This window comes from Colias eurytheme, chromosome 14 (assembly GCF_061535395.1).
Source record: "Colias eurytheme isolate Ceu_HAF_F1 chromosome 14, ilColEury1 Martin Lab GWU primary, whole genome shotgun sequence".
In the NCBI taxonomy this organism is placed as follows: Eukaryota; Metazoa; Arthropoda; class Insecta; order Lepidoptera; family Pieridae; genus Colias; species Colias eurytheme.
Window position 1 is genome coordinate 6,564,786 of NC_142993.1, and position 16,620 is coordinate 6,581,405.

The 16,620-nt window shown below is 34.8% G+C and overlaps 1 protein-coding gene across 2 annotated transcripts; it reads left to right on the forward strand.

Annotated features, from left to right (window-relative positions):
* The first annotated feature begins 11,908 nt into the window (after positions 1-11,908).
* Positions 11,909-14,421, forward strand: LOC149902947 (uncharacterized). Of its 2 annotated transcripts, none has more exons than XR_016457438.1 (2): positions 11,909-12,115; positions 13,714-13,849. XR_016457438.1 is itself a non-coding variant. In XM_090109160.1 (2 exons), exons 1-2 carry the CDS (start codon positions 13,384-13,386, stop codon positions 14,260-14,262), a joined length of 561 nt encoding a protein of 186 aa, XP_089965286.1. In that variant the 5' UTR covers positions 13,101-13,383; the 3' UTR covers positions 14,263-14,421. The 2 variants fall into 2 exon arrangements, 1 of the variants encoding a protein (XP_089965286.1); XM_090109160.1 differs by lacking the exon at positions 11,909-12,115 and adding an exon at positions 13,101-13,395 and having other exon boundaries at positions 13,714-14,421.
* The last annotated feature ends 2,199 nt before the right edge of the window (positions 14,422-16,620 follow it).

Here is a 16,620-nt window from a genome sequence, read left to right on the forward strand (position 1 = left end):
ATTTGAATAAAATAATAATATTAAGTAATAAACTTAAGTAATAAATTAGTTGCACATTTAAATCGGCTAAGAATTACCAATAAACTTACATTATATTAAAGTATTTCTTCCTCATTGCACACAATTTTAAATCGACAAAAAAGTGTTATATATAAAATTATTGCTTCCAATCAAGACACATGACTTGCATAATTAAAAGTTTACAACACCACCTAAATAATCTAGTAGGTATCCACATTCAATTTGAAATAAGCTTAATTTCCGCTTATAAGGATATTAATTCAAAGCACGTCCAACGAGATCATAATTTTCTTAATTACGAAATAGCTTAAGATGATAAACTGCAATGTATCATAAGTAACATGGAGAAGAGAAGTGTTTTGCCCACCGTACACTGAATATAGTTCAAGGTGAAAGAATGAGACGCTATTACGGTAACAGCATCATTAAAGATCAACAAAACAGGTACAGTCGAGTGGAGAAGTGATTATGGATACGACTATTTAATTATTAATATACAAATGCGTGTAATACTTTTTAATAATTGTGTATACTTGTTAATTGTTGACTAAAGCTGTGTTTTATGAGTCATATCATAAAAAATTGCTTTAATACTTGTACATAATATTTCGACAGTAATGTTCCGTGTTCAGGAGATATAGCTATTAATTCTTTTAGTATAAGTGTTGATTTAAAAAAAATCATAAAGCTATTACAATTTTTTTATGAATCCAAATTATATAAAAATTATATCGCCTAAAAATATATTCATCAAATACGCTAATAAGAAATAGAAAATGTGTCAACTTTGGAAATTCTCTGTTAAAATCTTTCGGGTATTCTAACTAATTGAATTCGGGCGTGAATGTACAACATTACCGGTCTCTATACGGAATAAAAGCCTACTTTGAATTTAATTTGGATTCTTTTCATGCTGTATTTGCTTACTGATTGATATTAGCAATAAAAGCTACTAGCATAATTTAGATAAATTACTTGGCCTACATTAATGTAGAGTGAACTTTAAAGAAGGTTACTCAAGGTTTTTGTTACATTTGTACTGCTTATCGCAAATCTACGCCCATGAATGGTATCCCATGGATACCGCTGACCTTTGTACTTACTTGAGAAGATTAATCAAAGTTCAATACATAAACAATCACACAATTAGTTACAATGAGTAAATGATACAAGCAAGCAATAAGTATGGGAACATGTTTCAATTTTTTTATCGATGTAGGTATAGAAATTTTTAGAATATAATTTTTATTCTATTACTTTTATCAGGTGAAGAATTTTGTCAGTTTGCTTAAGCTTGAATAAAAAAATATGTTGAATTTATACACGTAGTTGATGTAATTTCAAAATCAAGATTAATACCAAGAAGAATCTGGTAAAATTACGGAGAATTTGACAATAAAAGACTAATTTCACAGATTTATAACATTGAGGGATAAAACGGCCAAATAAATTTTCTTTTCTCTCCACAATTGTAAGAAAGATTTGGGATAAATGAACAAAATCGCATAATCCAACCGTGATAGATCTCTTTAAATGGAGAAAGTTATATTGAAAACTGGTATAACGTTTGTTTCAATGTCTATTGCGAATAAGGAAACAAGAATTTTCAACCCAAATTTTTACCGTCTCAACTTCTCTTCGTAATTTTTTAAAATTAAGATTCGTCTTTCATAAATGGATAAAAAAATAAAAACGTAATTGGTGCCGCACTAAATCGATTTTTTAAAATATTTATTTAAATACCACTAACATTTTAAAAAAACAATAAAATCAATTTAATTTGGCACGCTTGCCCGGTCACCGACAAAAAATAAATAAATTTTCAAAATTATAAAATTGATTTATTATTTATTTATTGTTGTCATATAAAAGTATTTATATTTATAAACTTTAGTACCTAGGTATATATGTTTTAAAAATATGCATTTTATAAATCAAAGATTAATTTGGGCAATTACCAACTGTAATAATATGTTTTTAATTAATATGTGTTCCTGTCCGATCTTCCTAGAGATAAATAAAAATGTTTCTAAAGTAGTCGAGTGAGTGTAGTCAAAAAATGTGAGTTCCTCCTTCACTAAACTCGTGCAGTATTTTTATAACAAATATCCTACCATGTTTCCTTTCTATGAAAATGTCGGGATTATCTTTAGAGCATTGGATTATCAGTATCAGTTCCGACATCTTAGTTTCATAATAATAAATTGAATTGAATAAAGATCATAACAATGAAAACAATAGCATTTATACATTGGTAGGTGGTGTAGGAGTATGTCAAAACAAAATTATTCTGGACACAAACAAAATAGGTGGCCTTACAGTAGAAGCTAAATTGACAGCGAACAAGCGACTTACTTGACGGATGTATTTATTACATTAGGCCTCAGGCCACCTTCTGCGTAAATATTGTGAGCGAGGACGTGCGGAATTATATCATTAATATTCTTTATGAACTGGTCCGAAGTGAATTTTCTCATGCGAAATTCTAATGCAATAAAATGTTTCGGGGTTCTATTATTACGTCAGCAAGCTTTTGACATACTGAATTAGGACTATTTCTAGCAGAATAGGTAGGTACTTGTTTAAGTATACAAATAGTTAATTATAATAAATTTTGTAGAAGCTAAAGAAACTTTATTACACCGTAGGTATATAATTTATAATTTGGACCTATATTGCAGTGACACTGAATTGAAAAATTTACCAGGAAAGCGATTCAAAAAACTTCATTATTTAATCAATAAACCGGAAATTCAAAATTATACCACAGTATTACAATATTATTTCCTACAGTAAGGAATCGCCTTTGATGTCGCGCGATGCCGCCGCCAGCGTAGGTACTTACGCTGCCACACGAAAATACGCTAGGGTTGCAACAAATGGGAAATAAAACAATTGTGATTATTAATATTATGATGAAATCATTTATTCATATGTACATTCAAAATAATTGCGATTATTAAATCTGATGTCATTATTTGTTCATAAATATATAATTACAGATATTGCACTGCTAAATATTTACGTGGACACTATTTTTGGATGTTCTTAATTGTATATTATAACATTTAACTAAGTAATGCATTCGCATTGGGATGTACAATCTGATTAGAAAATAATGAGGACAACATATACATAGCTTTGATTTTAATTCAACAGACACAATTAATACAATTTTTCTGAAATATTGTTTCCATCTGGGATTTCAATGTAGATTTACATCCGTAAACGGAACAGTTTTTGCGCGCCATAATAGAATATGTAAGTACCTATGTATAATAAAATAATTACACAAAAAATACGACTGTGTCGTCCTTTCGCGATAGTTAATGCAAACTCAGCGTGATTGCATTAAGCGGCCCGCGTCGCCCGACCCCCCGCCAGTTCCCCTCCGTTTCTCTGCACAAGTACATTCGTCGCCATACTGTAGGAAATATGGTAATACTGTGATTATACCCTGCCTTGTGGTACTTGGAATCGCAAAATAATTTCAATGAATAAAAAGTCATGTCGACGTCATATTGACCGTAAATGTGCGTGAAGGCCTTTCAAATGTCAACAGAACATTCAAGAAAATAAACGACACTTACCATGCTCTGATTCGACCATACATTAATAACCATGAATTTGATACTATCATTAATATATAATTTTCTTTAAACTTTATCGTATAGGAGCTACCAACGTTGACAAGAGAGAATTTTAGTATAGTTGGTTCTTTGATATACTGTTCCTCTTGCTATTTCGGTTAGAGTCCGGGCTGTCTGGTTGGTCGCAGTGGTTGCGTTTTTTTTATTATCTTATCTGCACAGGATAATTTCCTTAATTTTAAGTCATTTTTTAACGCGTAATTTTTAATATTTTGCCTTTAGATAGATCCATCAGACATAATTTTTTTATTGCAAGACGTTATTATCGTTGTTAAATAGGTGCCAGACGCAATGTTTTATTTCTTTTTTATAAATAATTCAAATTATTTTAGAATGTCTGTAAATTTCATATTATGTTCTTCAAACATAATATAATCTAAAATTAATTATCCAGACGCTAATTCGATTGTTAAGTATTAAATAATGTGTATAAATAAAAAAAGGTAATGAAGCATGAACAACGAACAACGAACAACGAACAACGAACAACGAACAACGAACAACGAACAACGAACAACGAACAACGAACAGCGAACAGCGAACAGCGAACAGCGAACAGCGAACAGCGAACAGCGAACAGCGAACAGCGAACAGCGAACAGCGAACAGCGAACAGCGAACAGCGAACAGCGAACAGCGAACAGCGAACAGCGAACAGCGAACAGCGAACAGCGAACAGCGAACAGCGAACAGCGAACAGCGAACAGCGAACAGCGAACAGCGAACAGCGAACAGCGAACAGCGAACAGCGAACAGCGAACAGCGAACAGCGAACAGCGAACAGCGAACAGCGAACAGCGAACAGCGAACAGCGAACAGCGAACAGCGAACAGCGAACAGCGAACAGCGAACAGCGAACAGCGAACAGCGAACAGCGAACAGCGAACAGCGAACAGCGAACAGCGAACAGCGAACAGCGAACAGCGAACAGCGAACAGCGAACAGCGAACAGCGAACAGCGAACAGCGAACAGCGAACAGCGAACAGCGAACAGCGAACAGCGAACAGCGAACAGCGAACAGCGAACAGCGAACAGCGAACAGCGAACAGCGAACAGCGAACAGCGAACAGCGAACAGCGAACAGCGAACAGCGAACAGCGAACAGCGAACAGCGAACAGCGAACAGCGAACAGCGAACAGCGAACAGCGAACAGCGAACAGCGAACAGCGAACAGCGAACAGCGAACAGCGAACAGCGAACAGCGAACAGCGAACAGCGAACAGCGAACAGCGAACAGCGAACAGCGAACAGCGAACAGCGAACAGCGAACAGCGAACAGCGAACAGCGAACAGCGAACAGCGAACAGCGAACAGCGAACAGCGAACAGCGAACAGCGAACAGCGAACAGCGAACAGCGAACAGCGAACAGCGAACAGCGAACAGCGAACAGCGAACAGCGAACAGCGAACAGCGAACAGCGAACAGCGAACAGCGAACAGCGAACAGCGAACAGCGAACAGCGAACAGCGAACAGCGAACAGCGAACAGCGAACAGCGAACAGCGAACAGCGAACAGCGAACAGCGAACAGCGAACAGCGAACAGCGAACAGCGAACAGCGAACAGCGAACAGCGAACAGCGAACAGCGAACAGCGAACAGCGAACAGCGAACAGCGAACAGCGAACAGCGAACAGCGAACAGCGAACAGCGAACAGCGAACAGCGAACAGCGAACAGCGAACAGCGAACAGCGAACAGCGAACAGCGAACAGCGAACAGCGAACAGCGAACAGCGAACAGCGAACAGCGAACAGCGAACAGCGAACAGCGAACAGCGAACAGCGAACAGCGAACAGCGAACAGCGAACAGCGAACAGCGAACAGCGAACAGCGAACAGCGAACAGCGAACAGCGAACAGCGAACAGCGAACAACGAACAACGAACAACGAACAACGAACAACGAACAACGAACAACGAACATCGAACAACGAACAACGAACAACGAACAACGAACACCGAACAACGAACAACGAACATCGAACATCGAACATCGATTGTTTAGTATTAAATAATGTGTATAAATAAAAAAAGGTAATGAAGCATGAACAACGAACAACGAACAACGAACAACGAACAGCGAACAGCGAACAGCGAACAGCGAACAGCGAACAGCGAACAGCGAACAGCGAACAGCGAACAGCGAACAGCGAACAGCGAACAGCGAACAGCGAACAGCGAACAGCGAACAGCGAACAGCGAACAGCGAACAGCGAACAGCGAACAGCGAACAGCGAACAGCGAACAGCGAACAGCGAACAGCGAACAGCGAACAGCGAACAGCGAACAGCGAACAGCGAACAGCGAACAGCGAACAGCGAACAGCGAACAGCGAACAGCGAACAGCGAACAGCGAACAGCGAACAGCGAACAGCGAACAGCGAACAGCGAACAGCGAACAGCGAACAGCGAACAGCGAACAGCGAACAGCGAACAGCGAACAGCGAACAGCGAACAGCGAACAGCGAACAGCGAACAGCGAACAGCGAACAGCGAACAGCGAACAGCGAACAGCGAACAGCGAACAGCGAACAGCGAACAGCGAACAGCGAACAGCGAACAGCGAACAGCGAACAGCGAACAGCGAACAGCGAACAGCGAACAGCGAACAGCGAACAGCGAACAGCGAACAACGAACAACGAACAACGAACAACGAACATCGAACAACGAACAACGAACAACGAACACCGAACAACGAACAACGAACAACGAACATCGAACATCGAACATCGATTGTTTAGTATTAAATAATGTGTATAAATAAAAAAAGGTAATGAAGCATGAACAACGAACAACGAACAACGAACAACGAACAACGAACAACGAACAACGAACAACGAACAACGAACAACGAACAACGAACAAAGAACAACGAACAACGAACAACGAACAACGAACAACGAACAACGAACAACGAACAACGAACAACGAACAACGAACAACGAACAACGAACAACGAACAACGAACAACGAACAACGAACAACGAACAACGAACAACGAACAACTAACAACGAACAACGAACAACGAACAACGAACAACGAACAACGAACAACGAACAACGAACAACGAACAACGAACAACGAACAACGAACAACGAACAACGAACATCGAACAACGAACAACGAAACGAAAACAATCGATGTTCGATGTTCGATGTTCGTTGTTCGTTGTTCGGTGTTCGTTGTTCGTTGTTCGTTGTTCGTTGTTCGTTGTTCATGCTTCATTACCTTTTTTTATTTATACACATTATTTAATACTAAACAATCGATGTTCGATGTTCGATGTTCGTTGTTCGTTGTTCGGTGTTCGTTGTTCGTTGTTCGTTGTTCGTTGTTCGTTGTTCGTTGTTCGTTGTTCGTTGTTCGTTGTACGTTGTTCGTTGTTCGTTTTTCGTTGTTCGTTGTTCGTTGTTCGTTGTTCGTTGTTCGTTGTTCGTTGTTCGTTGTTCGTTGTTCGTTGTTCGTTGTTCGTTGTTCGTTGTTCGTTGTTCGTTGTTCGTTGTTCGTTGTTCGTTGTTCGTTGTTCGTTGTTCGTTGTTCGTTGTTCGTTGTTCGTTGTTCGTTGTTCGTTGTTCGTTGTTCGTTGTTCGTTGTTCGTTGTTCGTTGTTCGTTGTTCGTTGTTCGATGTTCGATGTTCGTTGTTCGATGTTCGATGTTCGATGTTCGATGTTCGATGTTCGATGTTCGATGTTCGATGTTCGATGTTCGATGTTCGATGTTCGATGTTCGATGTTCGTTGTTCGTTGTTCGTTGTTCGTTGTTCGTTGTTCGTTTTTCGTTGTTCGTTGTTCGTTGTTCGTTGTTCGTTGTTCGTTGTTCGTTGTTCGTTGTTCGTTGTTCGTTGTTCGTTGTTCGTTGTTCGTTGTTCGTTGTTCGTTGTTCGTTGTTCGTTGTTCGTTGTTCGTTGTTCGTTGTTCGTTGTTCGTTGTTCGTTGTTCGTTGTTCGTTGTTCGTTGTTCGTTGTTCGTTGTTCGTTGTTCGTTGTTCGTTGTTCGTTGTTCGTTGTTCGTTGTTCGTTGTTCGTTGTTCGTTGTTCGTTGTTCGTTGTTCATGCTTCATTACCTTTTTTTATTTATACACATTATTTAATACTTAACAATCGAATTAGCGTCTGGCTAATTAATTTTAGATTATATTATGTTTGAAGAACATAATATGAAATTTACAGACATTCTAAAATAATTTGAATTTTTTATAAAAAAGAAATAAAACATTGCGTCTGGCACCTATTTAACAACGATAAAAACGTCTTGCAATAAAAAAATTATGTCTGATGGATCTATCTAAAGGCAAAATATTAAAAATTACGCGTTAAAAAATGACTTAAAATTAAGGAAATTATCCTGTGCAGATAAGATTCGCACTAAAAAAGGCAACCACTGCGACCAGCCAGACAGCCCGGACTCTAACTGAAATAGCAAGAGGAACAGTATATCAAAGAACCAACTATACTAAAATTCTCTCTTGTCAACGTTGGTAGCTCCTATACGGGTGTCAAATACTCGAACCTTATCATAAATGCCGATCTAAAGCTGTATTGGCATGGTATAGACGCAGCTTAATCTGATCATGTTGTTTCGTAACAAACTCACATTAACATTAGTGCAAATAAATAGCCTTCAATGTTTATCAGTATAGATTTTATCAGAGATTTACACGATACAAGCATTTTCCATATCGAATCTATCACAGGCAATACTTGGCAGATATACCTTCTTCATAATTACAAATTAATTATGCTACTACATTACAGGTAGGTACATATTTTAGAATCAGATAAACTTGAAAATCAATTAACTTACCTCTCAATTGACTCTTATTTGTTGAAAGCAGATACTTATCATGATAGCAGCAAGCAGATATCAGAAACCATCACTAATGATTTTTATCTCGATACTATATTCTCAATGATTTAAAATTCCTTGCAACAATGAAATCAATGTAAGCCAAAACCAAAACCTCAAATCAATAATACATTTTACATTCATTGATCAATAAAACTAAGGCCGTAAATATAATCAAAGTATCTCCATCGAAAACAAAACAAATTGTATACTTTTGATGACAAACCGAAATATAGATAGGCTCATTTTATTACGTCTTCCTCTAGTTTGAAGCCCATAAACCGCGTTGTCATAAATTTCCAATAAAATTGAGATATTCAACATAGCGCTTCAGCAGTGATAAATGTGGTTCTACCAAGATTTATCACTCTTCCAATAACTTCTGTGCAATTACTTAATATTTTTAACTACCATTATACAATTCTAACTAACGTTATACAATTGTTATTTCAGCTTTAATCAAATGCATTGTTATAAAAGAATATCCAATGATGAAATCTATACGTAAATAGCTCAGAACAAAGTTCTTCCTTGTAATTAATGATAAATAATTATTTTTATTCACGGTCGTTTGCTTTATTATTTAATTGAAAATGAAATACGTATTGAGGGTCGGAAATCATTTTTAATGTTTGATCATTTCGTGATACGCCTTTCGTTACACGCCTATTGTGGTAATTCAGATAAGACAATTATCTATATAAAACCTTCATAGTGTAAGCGGCTCCTTGTAACAAAAATGTATTTGCAACATTTTATTTTTAGAACTTACTGATATCAAATATGATAAATAGGTCTTTTGTAACATTGTTATAGGTTTTTTTTTAATATTCTTCTATGCTGCATGATCTGAAATATTTATTACATAAAATTGTACCCAAATTCTTTTGTATTTAGATTAATATAGGAATTTCCAAATATATGGTATGAGACTACAAATCAGTATTACGTTAGAAGGTAATAATTACGTTATATGTAATAAATAACATGTTCCTTGATGTAATTACCAAGTTTCAAAACACCTTTTATTTCCTGGCAACAATTCAAAGCCTCTAGTGGTTTTAAGTATTGACCAAACTGTTAATCCTTTTTATAGTCCATAAAAATAGTTTCGGTGTTATATCCAAATAGTTGGCGATAGTCCACATTTCGATGAAGGTAGCAATTAGTGTGGCGATTCTGTGATATGGGATTTGATGCTGGCAACAGTAGAAGGTCAGAGTTAAATTGTAATACGTGCCTGTTTTTTAGTTAACCAACTCCTAGTTAAAAGGGGTTCGTCGAGAATTGAGGCATAATCATATTCAAATCAAAAATATAGAGGAAATGCAAATAATAATATGTGTCATCGTTCTAAAAATCAGATTTTCAGCATATTATATGAACTCGACATAGAATTTTAAGATAATTTTCCTCAACACAAATACGCATGCTTTACCGTATTTCAAATTAAAGAATCGGTACGCCATTTGTGAATTATCATAACAAAGGGAGCTTTATTTTTCTACCCAATTGATTTTCGCGGCAAGAGACAAACTAATTGCTGTCGCAATTCAACCATATCGCTCAAAACTTTCGGCTACCAATTGTTTTATAAGATTATTAAGAAATACCATTTAAAAGTTACATCTGTTACAAAATATTTCGATTTATCTGCACTGATTACTGCAACACGTCAGGATTATTAGAGACAAATGCTGCAACAAGGCCGCCTTTTTACGATATGAATTAAGAGCATTAATCTTAATGCTTATGACACTTATTATTACTAAACCAAGCCATTTAATTCGTTAGACAAAGCTGTTTCTGTGTTCAGGATCCAATGTCCCGAGGCATTTCAGGAGGATATTCGGGCTTAGTCGCCTGACTGGAAGTGACTTGGGAGCTTCTATTGTAGCTTAGAGCTTGATCAAGGGTATTGTATTAATTTTATTTATAGGAACTTGATTTTAGACTTCATGTTGATAAATTCCTGTAGTGGACCAACACTGTTCAGTGGTCATATACCGTTGAATGTTGAGCTAAAAGAAACGAAATTTTAATATTTCTTTAAACTTCGAATACGCGGCTTCATCGACATCGACACATGTTAATTAAGACATTTTAATTTATCGATGGCCTACTTAATTCAATAATGTTAACAAGTGATATTTAATTTGGAGCTAGAATACGCTGTTCATTTCAACCTTACCACGTAATAGTAACTGAGCTGATAAACAATTATAGATACGATGTTAAATACTTTTTGTAACGTAACGATTGTATAAAGGGTGTATGGTGTAAAAAATATACTGAAGAATAGCCGTTCGACAGGGTTTGTCGCTTTCATTTCATGTTTTATTGATGTCGTCGAAGGACTGCGTCGCATTAAATTTTCATAGCTTTATTACGACGCTCTTGTATGTATAGACTTATATTTACCTACAATAACTTACTTCCATATGGAAATCGGCTTAAAGGCTGTACCAAAATGTATATTTAAACCGCGTTAAATTACGGTTCTTAGACTTCGGTAGAGATGAAATTGATTGCCAAGATTTCATGTGACTAAGATAGATATTATTGTGATCTTTTTGTGTTTAGATATTATTATTGTGTATTCTCTCTTTATTATAACAGTGTGCCTATATTTTAAATATCAAACGATACTGCAAATTGGTTTAGTTCTGGACATAATTTATTTTTTAATTTACTTGAATAACTTAATATGCTTCTACAAATTATATCATAATATCAAATATGTGTAGTCTCCGTGGATGTCAAAACGATCAGTTTTTCGAGGTACCAAAATATATTTGGTACAAAGTAATTTTCTCAGTCAAGTAAGAACTTACAAAATATGACGTCTCATAAGCTACTAATCTCCATGTAGGAAAAAGGAAAAACGTATCCTAATATATTTGTCCAATTTTTTTCTTCCTCTCGTTTTGGTATATTATTATGACAAAATGCCCTTATATTATATTGCCCTTTACTTGTTAAATATAATGTAAATTATATTTTAATTTATATAATTTCATTTATTTTTAATTAATTTATTGTTAGAAACACCCGAACTTAGACCTCACAAAAATCAGATAAAAAGTAGTAAAAAATTTTTAGTCACAATAAAACTGCAAATACTTCAGTTAAATATGGCTATTAGTGTCATCCACATTCACAACCGTAAAAATCTGTATCTAACCACATCTAACTTAGTCCATTGAAAAGTTACATTTGGGGTTGCGTTTTTTAGAGGACGCAATTTTATTTTTTTGATGTTTGGGGGGGGAAAAATTAAAAAAAATTTCAATGGATTAACTGATTTATCTAATCAACGATATCTCATATATGTATAAGTAAACCGTAAGATACACAGATGCAAATATTACTGACAGTTCATAAGTTACCTATAACGCGCTTGACAGGTTACCATTCTCTTTTGTCAATATTTTCGATAATGTTTGCATCGGCATGGCTAAATTGATACTTCATATAATATTATCTATTCACCATGAATGAATATGCCTATATTTATTAAAGCGCTGACAGATTTTGATTAAAACCTATTGATAACTAACACAAGGTTATAAACCACCTGAGACGCCTATATAATAGGTATGTATATTGATATATGATAAGAAATTATTAACGCAATGTACTTAAGTACTGAAAATTGCATACAAACGTTTATTTTTCTTGTCAATTCTCGTCCAAGCATCGATTGTTTTTCATTCACCATCTCAGAGGATTGCCTTCAAATGTTCTAACACAAACGCAGTATTACAGGTTAAAACCTAGTTTCTTAGACATCGAGCTATCCTAAAATAGGAACTATTACTTACAAATGTACAATTTAGGTTACGCCTACATACGTTTTGTTAACTGATGCTAATAATATAGGCGTTTCATTGGCAGACCAGTTAGTACAAACAGAACATTTGATTTGGTCACTATTTTGCAATACCGGCTATTGTTTCTTGATTCTTAAAACTGGTTATTTTGTTTTTAATGCTTAACATAGCATGCATTACCCATAAGAATGCGTAATAGCTTGCTAATGTCAAATTCTACCAAAACTATTATATAGGATATTTTAGATTTAGAAGGAAAAAATTAATTGTATAGTATTTGCCCGAGTTCATGTTGAAAAATAAATAATTTCCTTAATCAAGGCATAGTGGGTGCGTTTTAAGTCTGCAAAGCCGTGATAAGCCGCAATAAGTGTGGTGCTTTGCCAGAGCGAAACTTTTTTAAAAATCGATCACATTCTGTATCTTGGTTGACCGATTGTGCACTCAAATGTTTATCCTTAAAACTATTAAACAGTTAACTATATAACATAAAAAGATTACCAGTAGATATATTTTTATTTAAATGTGTTATTTAAATGTATTTTATCTAAGTGTTAATTTATTTGAAAATTTTTGCATTGAATGTTTCCACTATATTAAACATAAAAAAGTCGTGTAATACTTATTTTTAAAATCTTAGTCCAATAAAAAATATTTCAAAAACAAAGATAAATTATCTTTTAAATTAAACTTATACGGTCGAGTGCAGGGAAAATTCCGCTGCATTCGTGATTAATACTGAATGAAGTCGAAAGCATACACCACAAGCAAACCAGTAAATTCAGAATGTTAACAGTCAAGGTCACACCCATAATGCATGCCAATATTGACACCATAACCGCTTTTCTTTTTTGGAAATAAACCGAGCCAAAGGTAATAGTTTAAGGACAATACAGGTTTGCCTGTGATGTATCATTGCCTCGTGAAATAATTTAATGACAGGAACGATTAATTCCATATGCTCGTATAAAAAGCCAGTGGAAAGAATATCATTGTCATTCAGTTCTGAATTTTTGGAAACGAAAACGCATAATGATGATTAAGGTAAATTAAAACTATAAATTATTGATAGTACATAGTTTGTGGCGGTACAAAATAATAAGGACAATATTTGTAGAGCTAAAGACAGTTTTATTTATGCAATAGGTACTTACTTTGTTTTCAGTTGTTAAATTTTAGCACGTTGACTATAATTCGTCTATGTTTTAAACAATTCATCAATCTTCTTATGCAAATTTTTAACGAGACGGCAACTAACTTTAACACGTCTTAAAATATAGTAGCATTAAACGATAAAGTATTGATTGATAGTTGAGTGAGTTAACAGCTACTACAGTTTATATATTGAATTTTCTATTCCAGATTGTAACCATATTGTCCTGCATAGCTGCGGCTACAGCAGGAACTATCAACACATCATATTCATCAGCACCAGCTGTATCATCCGTCTATTCATCCATCAACGATCCAGCAAAATCACCAGCTCCCATTTACGAAACCACGAACGAAGTGAAAGAAAATAATCAAGACGGGTCGCAAAGAAGCACTTACTCCAAATCTATAACATCACCGTACACAGTCCACAACTATGACACGCATGTTACCAGTAATGGAGGTCTATTGCACACGTACCCTACCGTATATTCCTCACCTATCCACTCTCCAATCTACTATAATCCTGGCACATATTCGGTTGCTACTCCCCTTGTAACTAAAACTTACTCAACCCCTATTTACACACACAGCAACGGTATTCCAGTTTTGACAAAAACATCCTCATCAGGGCTGGCAACGTACTCCCACGGCCCATTCGTCCAAGATCAACATTTGAAGACAACAATCACTTACTCTGAGGCTCCCCTAGTATCCCATATGACTTTTAGTGGTCTAGGAACGAACTACGCCTGGTAAACAAAATATTAAGACATTAAATTATTATTATGGTACGCGCGACTGACTTCTTAATTAAGGTTAAATTATATTTCTGCTATGTTAAGCTTGTTTATTTATGCTTGTTGCCTTTGAAATAAAACTCTTATAATTATAATTAGTGTTTCCATTTATGCTATAATTACGAACCTAATATGTTTATTAACACCGCTTTTGGTCAAAGATGAATAGGTCTTTAAATGTAATTTTGCTACCGTAATTATCAAATATGAGTTTTCATGTTAGTAACTATGTTCTAAATTTCACAAAATAATTTCTGAGAAAATTTAATTAGATCAATTCAGAGCAAACTGATCCAAGTTAATAAAATGCGTTGTATATAGAATATTATGTTGGCTTCTTTCAAACAATTTGTATTATTGTTGATACTAACAAAAAACATCTGGTATTGTTGACCGGCAACTGGCTTGTAGACCGTTTACCAACATCTACTCGTGTGTCCTCGCGTCCCAACAAAAAGCAAGAATAATTTACAATAAATAATTGAAGAGTTACCGAGCAATACTGACAGGTAGACTATCAATAATCTTACGCCATCTATAAGTAAAAACGTAACAACATAAGCTTCATGACCAGTTTTGGTTGTAATTTACCCACCACTGAGGACTCTTGCCACACATCCTAGCAGTCGTTCAAATTGAGACTTTATAATTATAGACTTAAAGTAGTGTTTAGTTTGCACATGGTATATAGAGCACATCTTTGCGAATTTCAATTGTCAAACATGTTAGAGTAACAAAGGTCGGTGACATAATGGTTCTACCGGTAGGTTGTACTCTATTTAGGTTTGTTGCACGATTGACCCGTTCGACTGAATTGCTAAACAAATTTAGGTACAATGTGACATACCTACTATTTAGAATTGGAGCCACGCGCCTAATTAATCGAACGGGAATTGGCCACTAATTTCCAATGTTGGCAGTGCATAAAGTACTTATTGGAAGGTGTAGGGTAAACTCACCTAATTATGTGACTCACTTAATTCGGAGATACAACGTTTGGACTCTTTTACAGCGTTATAGGAGTAAAATCCAATACATTAAAATTAACCCTATAGTATGGTAATAAAGCTTCTTTTCGTGTACAAATTTTTGTTAAAATCGTGCGGGTGAGATAGTAACAATCACGGGATTTGTCACTGCGCCCGCCATGTTTGACGTTTCACCGGTAGCGTGCAAATGTGCTGTCATTATTTAATTAATTTTAAATAGAAAAGGTGAGTGTAAGTTCATGATACTTTGACAAATAATTGTTAAAAACATATTCTTGTTGATACCGATACAGGTTTTAGTAATTTTTCATTTGTTTTTGCATAATACCTTATTTCCTGGGTTCAAAAAGTTAACGATTTTCAAGATTGCAACTCAAAACAGTGTCACCGAATTAACCAAGCAAATTTTTATTATTTTCAATTCGTGTATAAATAATTGTTTTTAGTACGTATACGTTAGTCGTTTAAGTCAGAAAATATTTATTTTTACTCAGGTTTAAAAGTAGGATCGCTTTCAAGCATTTTAAAAAAGTCCGTTATTTTTTTTATCACATAATTAAGTGAGTTATTTTATTTTATTTTAGACAGCATGGAGGAAGACAAAAATAAAAATAGAAAATATAATGAAACAACGCTGACATCCGCAATTCAAAATATTCTGCAGTCAAAAATGAGTCTGTACACTGTTCACACAAACAATTATAAAGTCCAATATTAATTTTTTATGGTTCCCCTCTTTTGATAATTTCTCATTGATAAATAAATACATAATTATTACTTTAAATATGTTTATATTTTTTATTAATTGTATTTTTTTTTACTTTTGTGTTAAAAAATAATAAATACTCACTTAATTCGGTTATAACAGAATTAGAGAAGTACTATCACCGAATTATGGTGATTGTCACAGAATTAGACAAGTCATCGCGGTTTGATTAAGCTCATTTTACGCTGAGTTAATTCATATGTGTTAAGATTACACTTGCTCCATTTGATAAATAGAAGATTGATTAATGTTCCTATTAAAAATAAAAATAAAATTTATAAAGTTTAACCTGTTTTTTTTTTCATATTCTGTTTTGTCACAGAATTAGATGAGTTGACCCTACAATTAATGTACTATAGATGATTAAGTTTCACAATAGAGGCTTCAGTTTAATCCTTAAAATGACAAAAGAATTAACATTCATTACAATTAACAGATGTCTGCGCAGGTACACTTCGATTTAATTAACTCCAACACATGCTTGAAATAAGTGAATTTATTGTTCAATTCTATTTTTAAAGCATTGTCGATCATGACTAACATAATCTTTGATAAATAATAA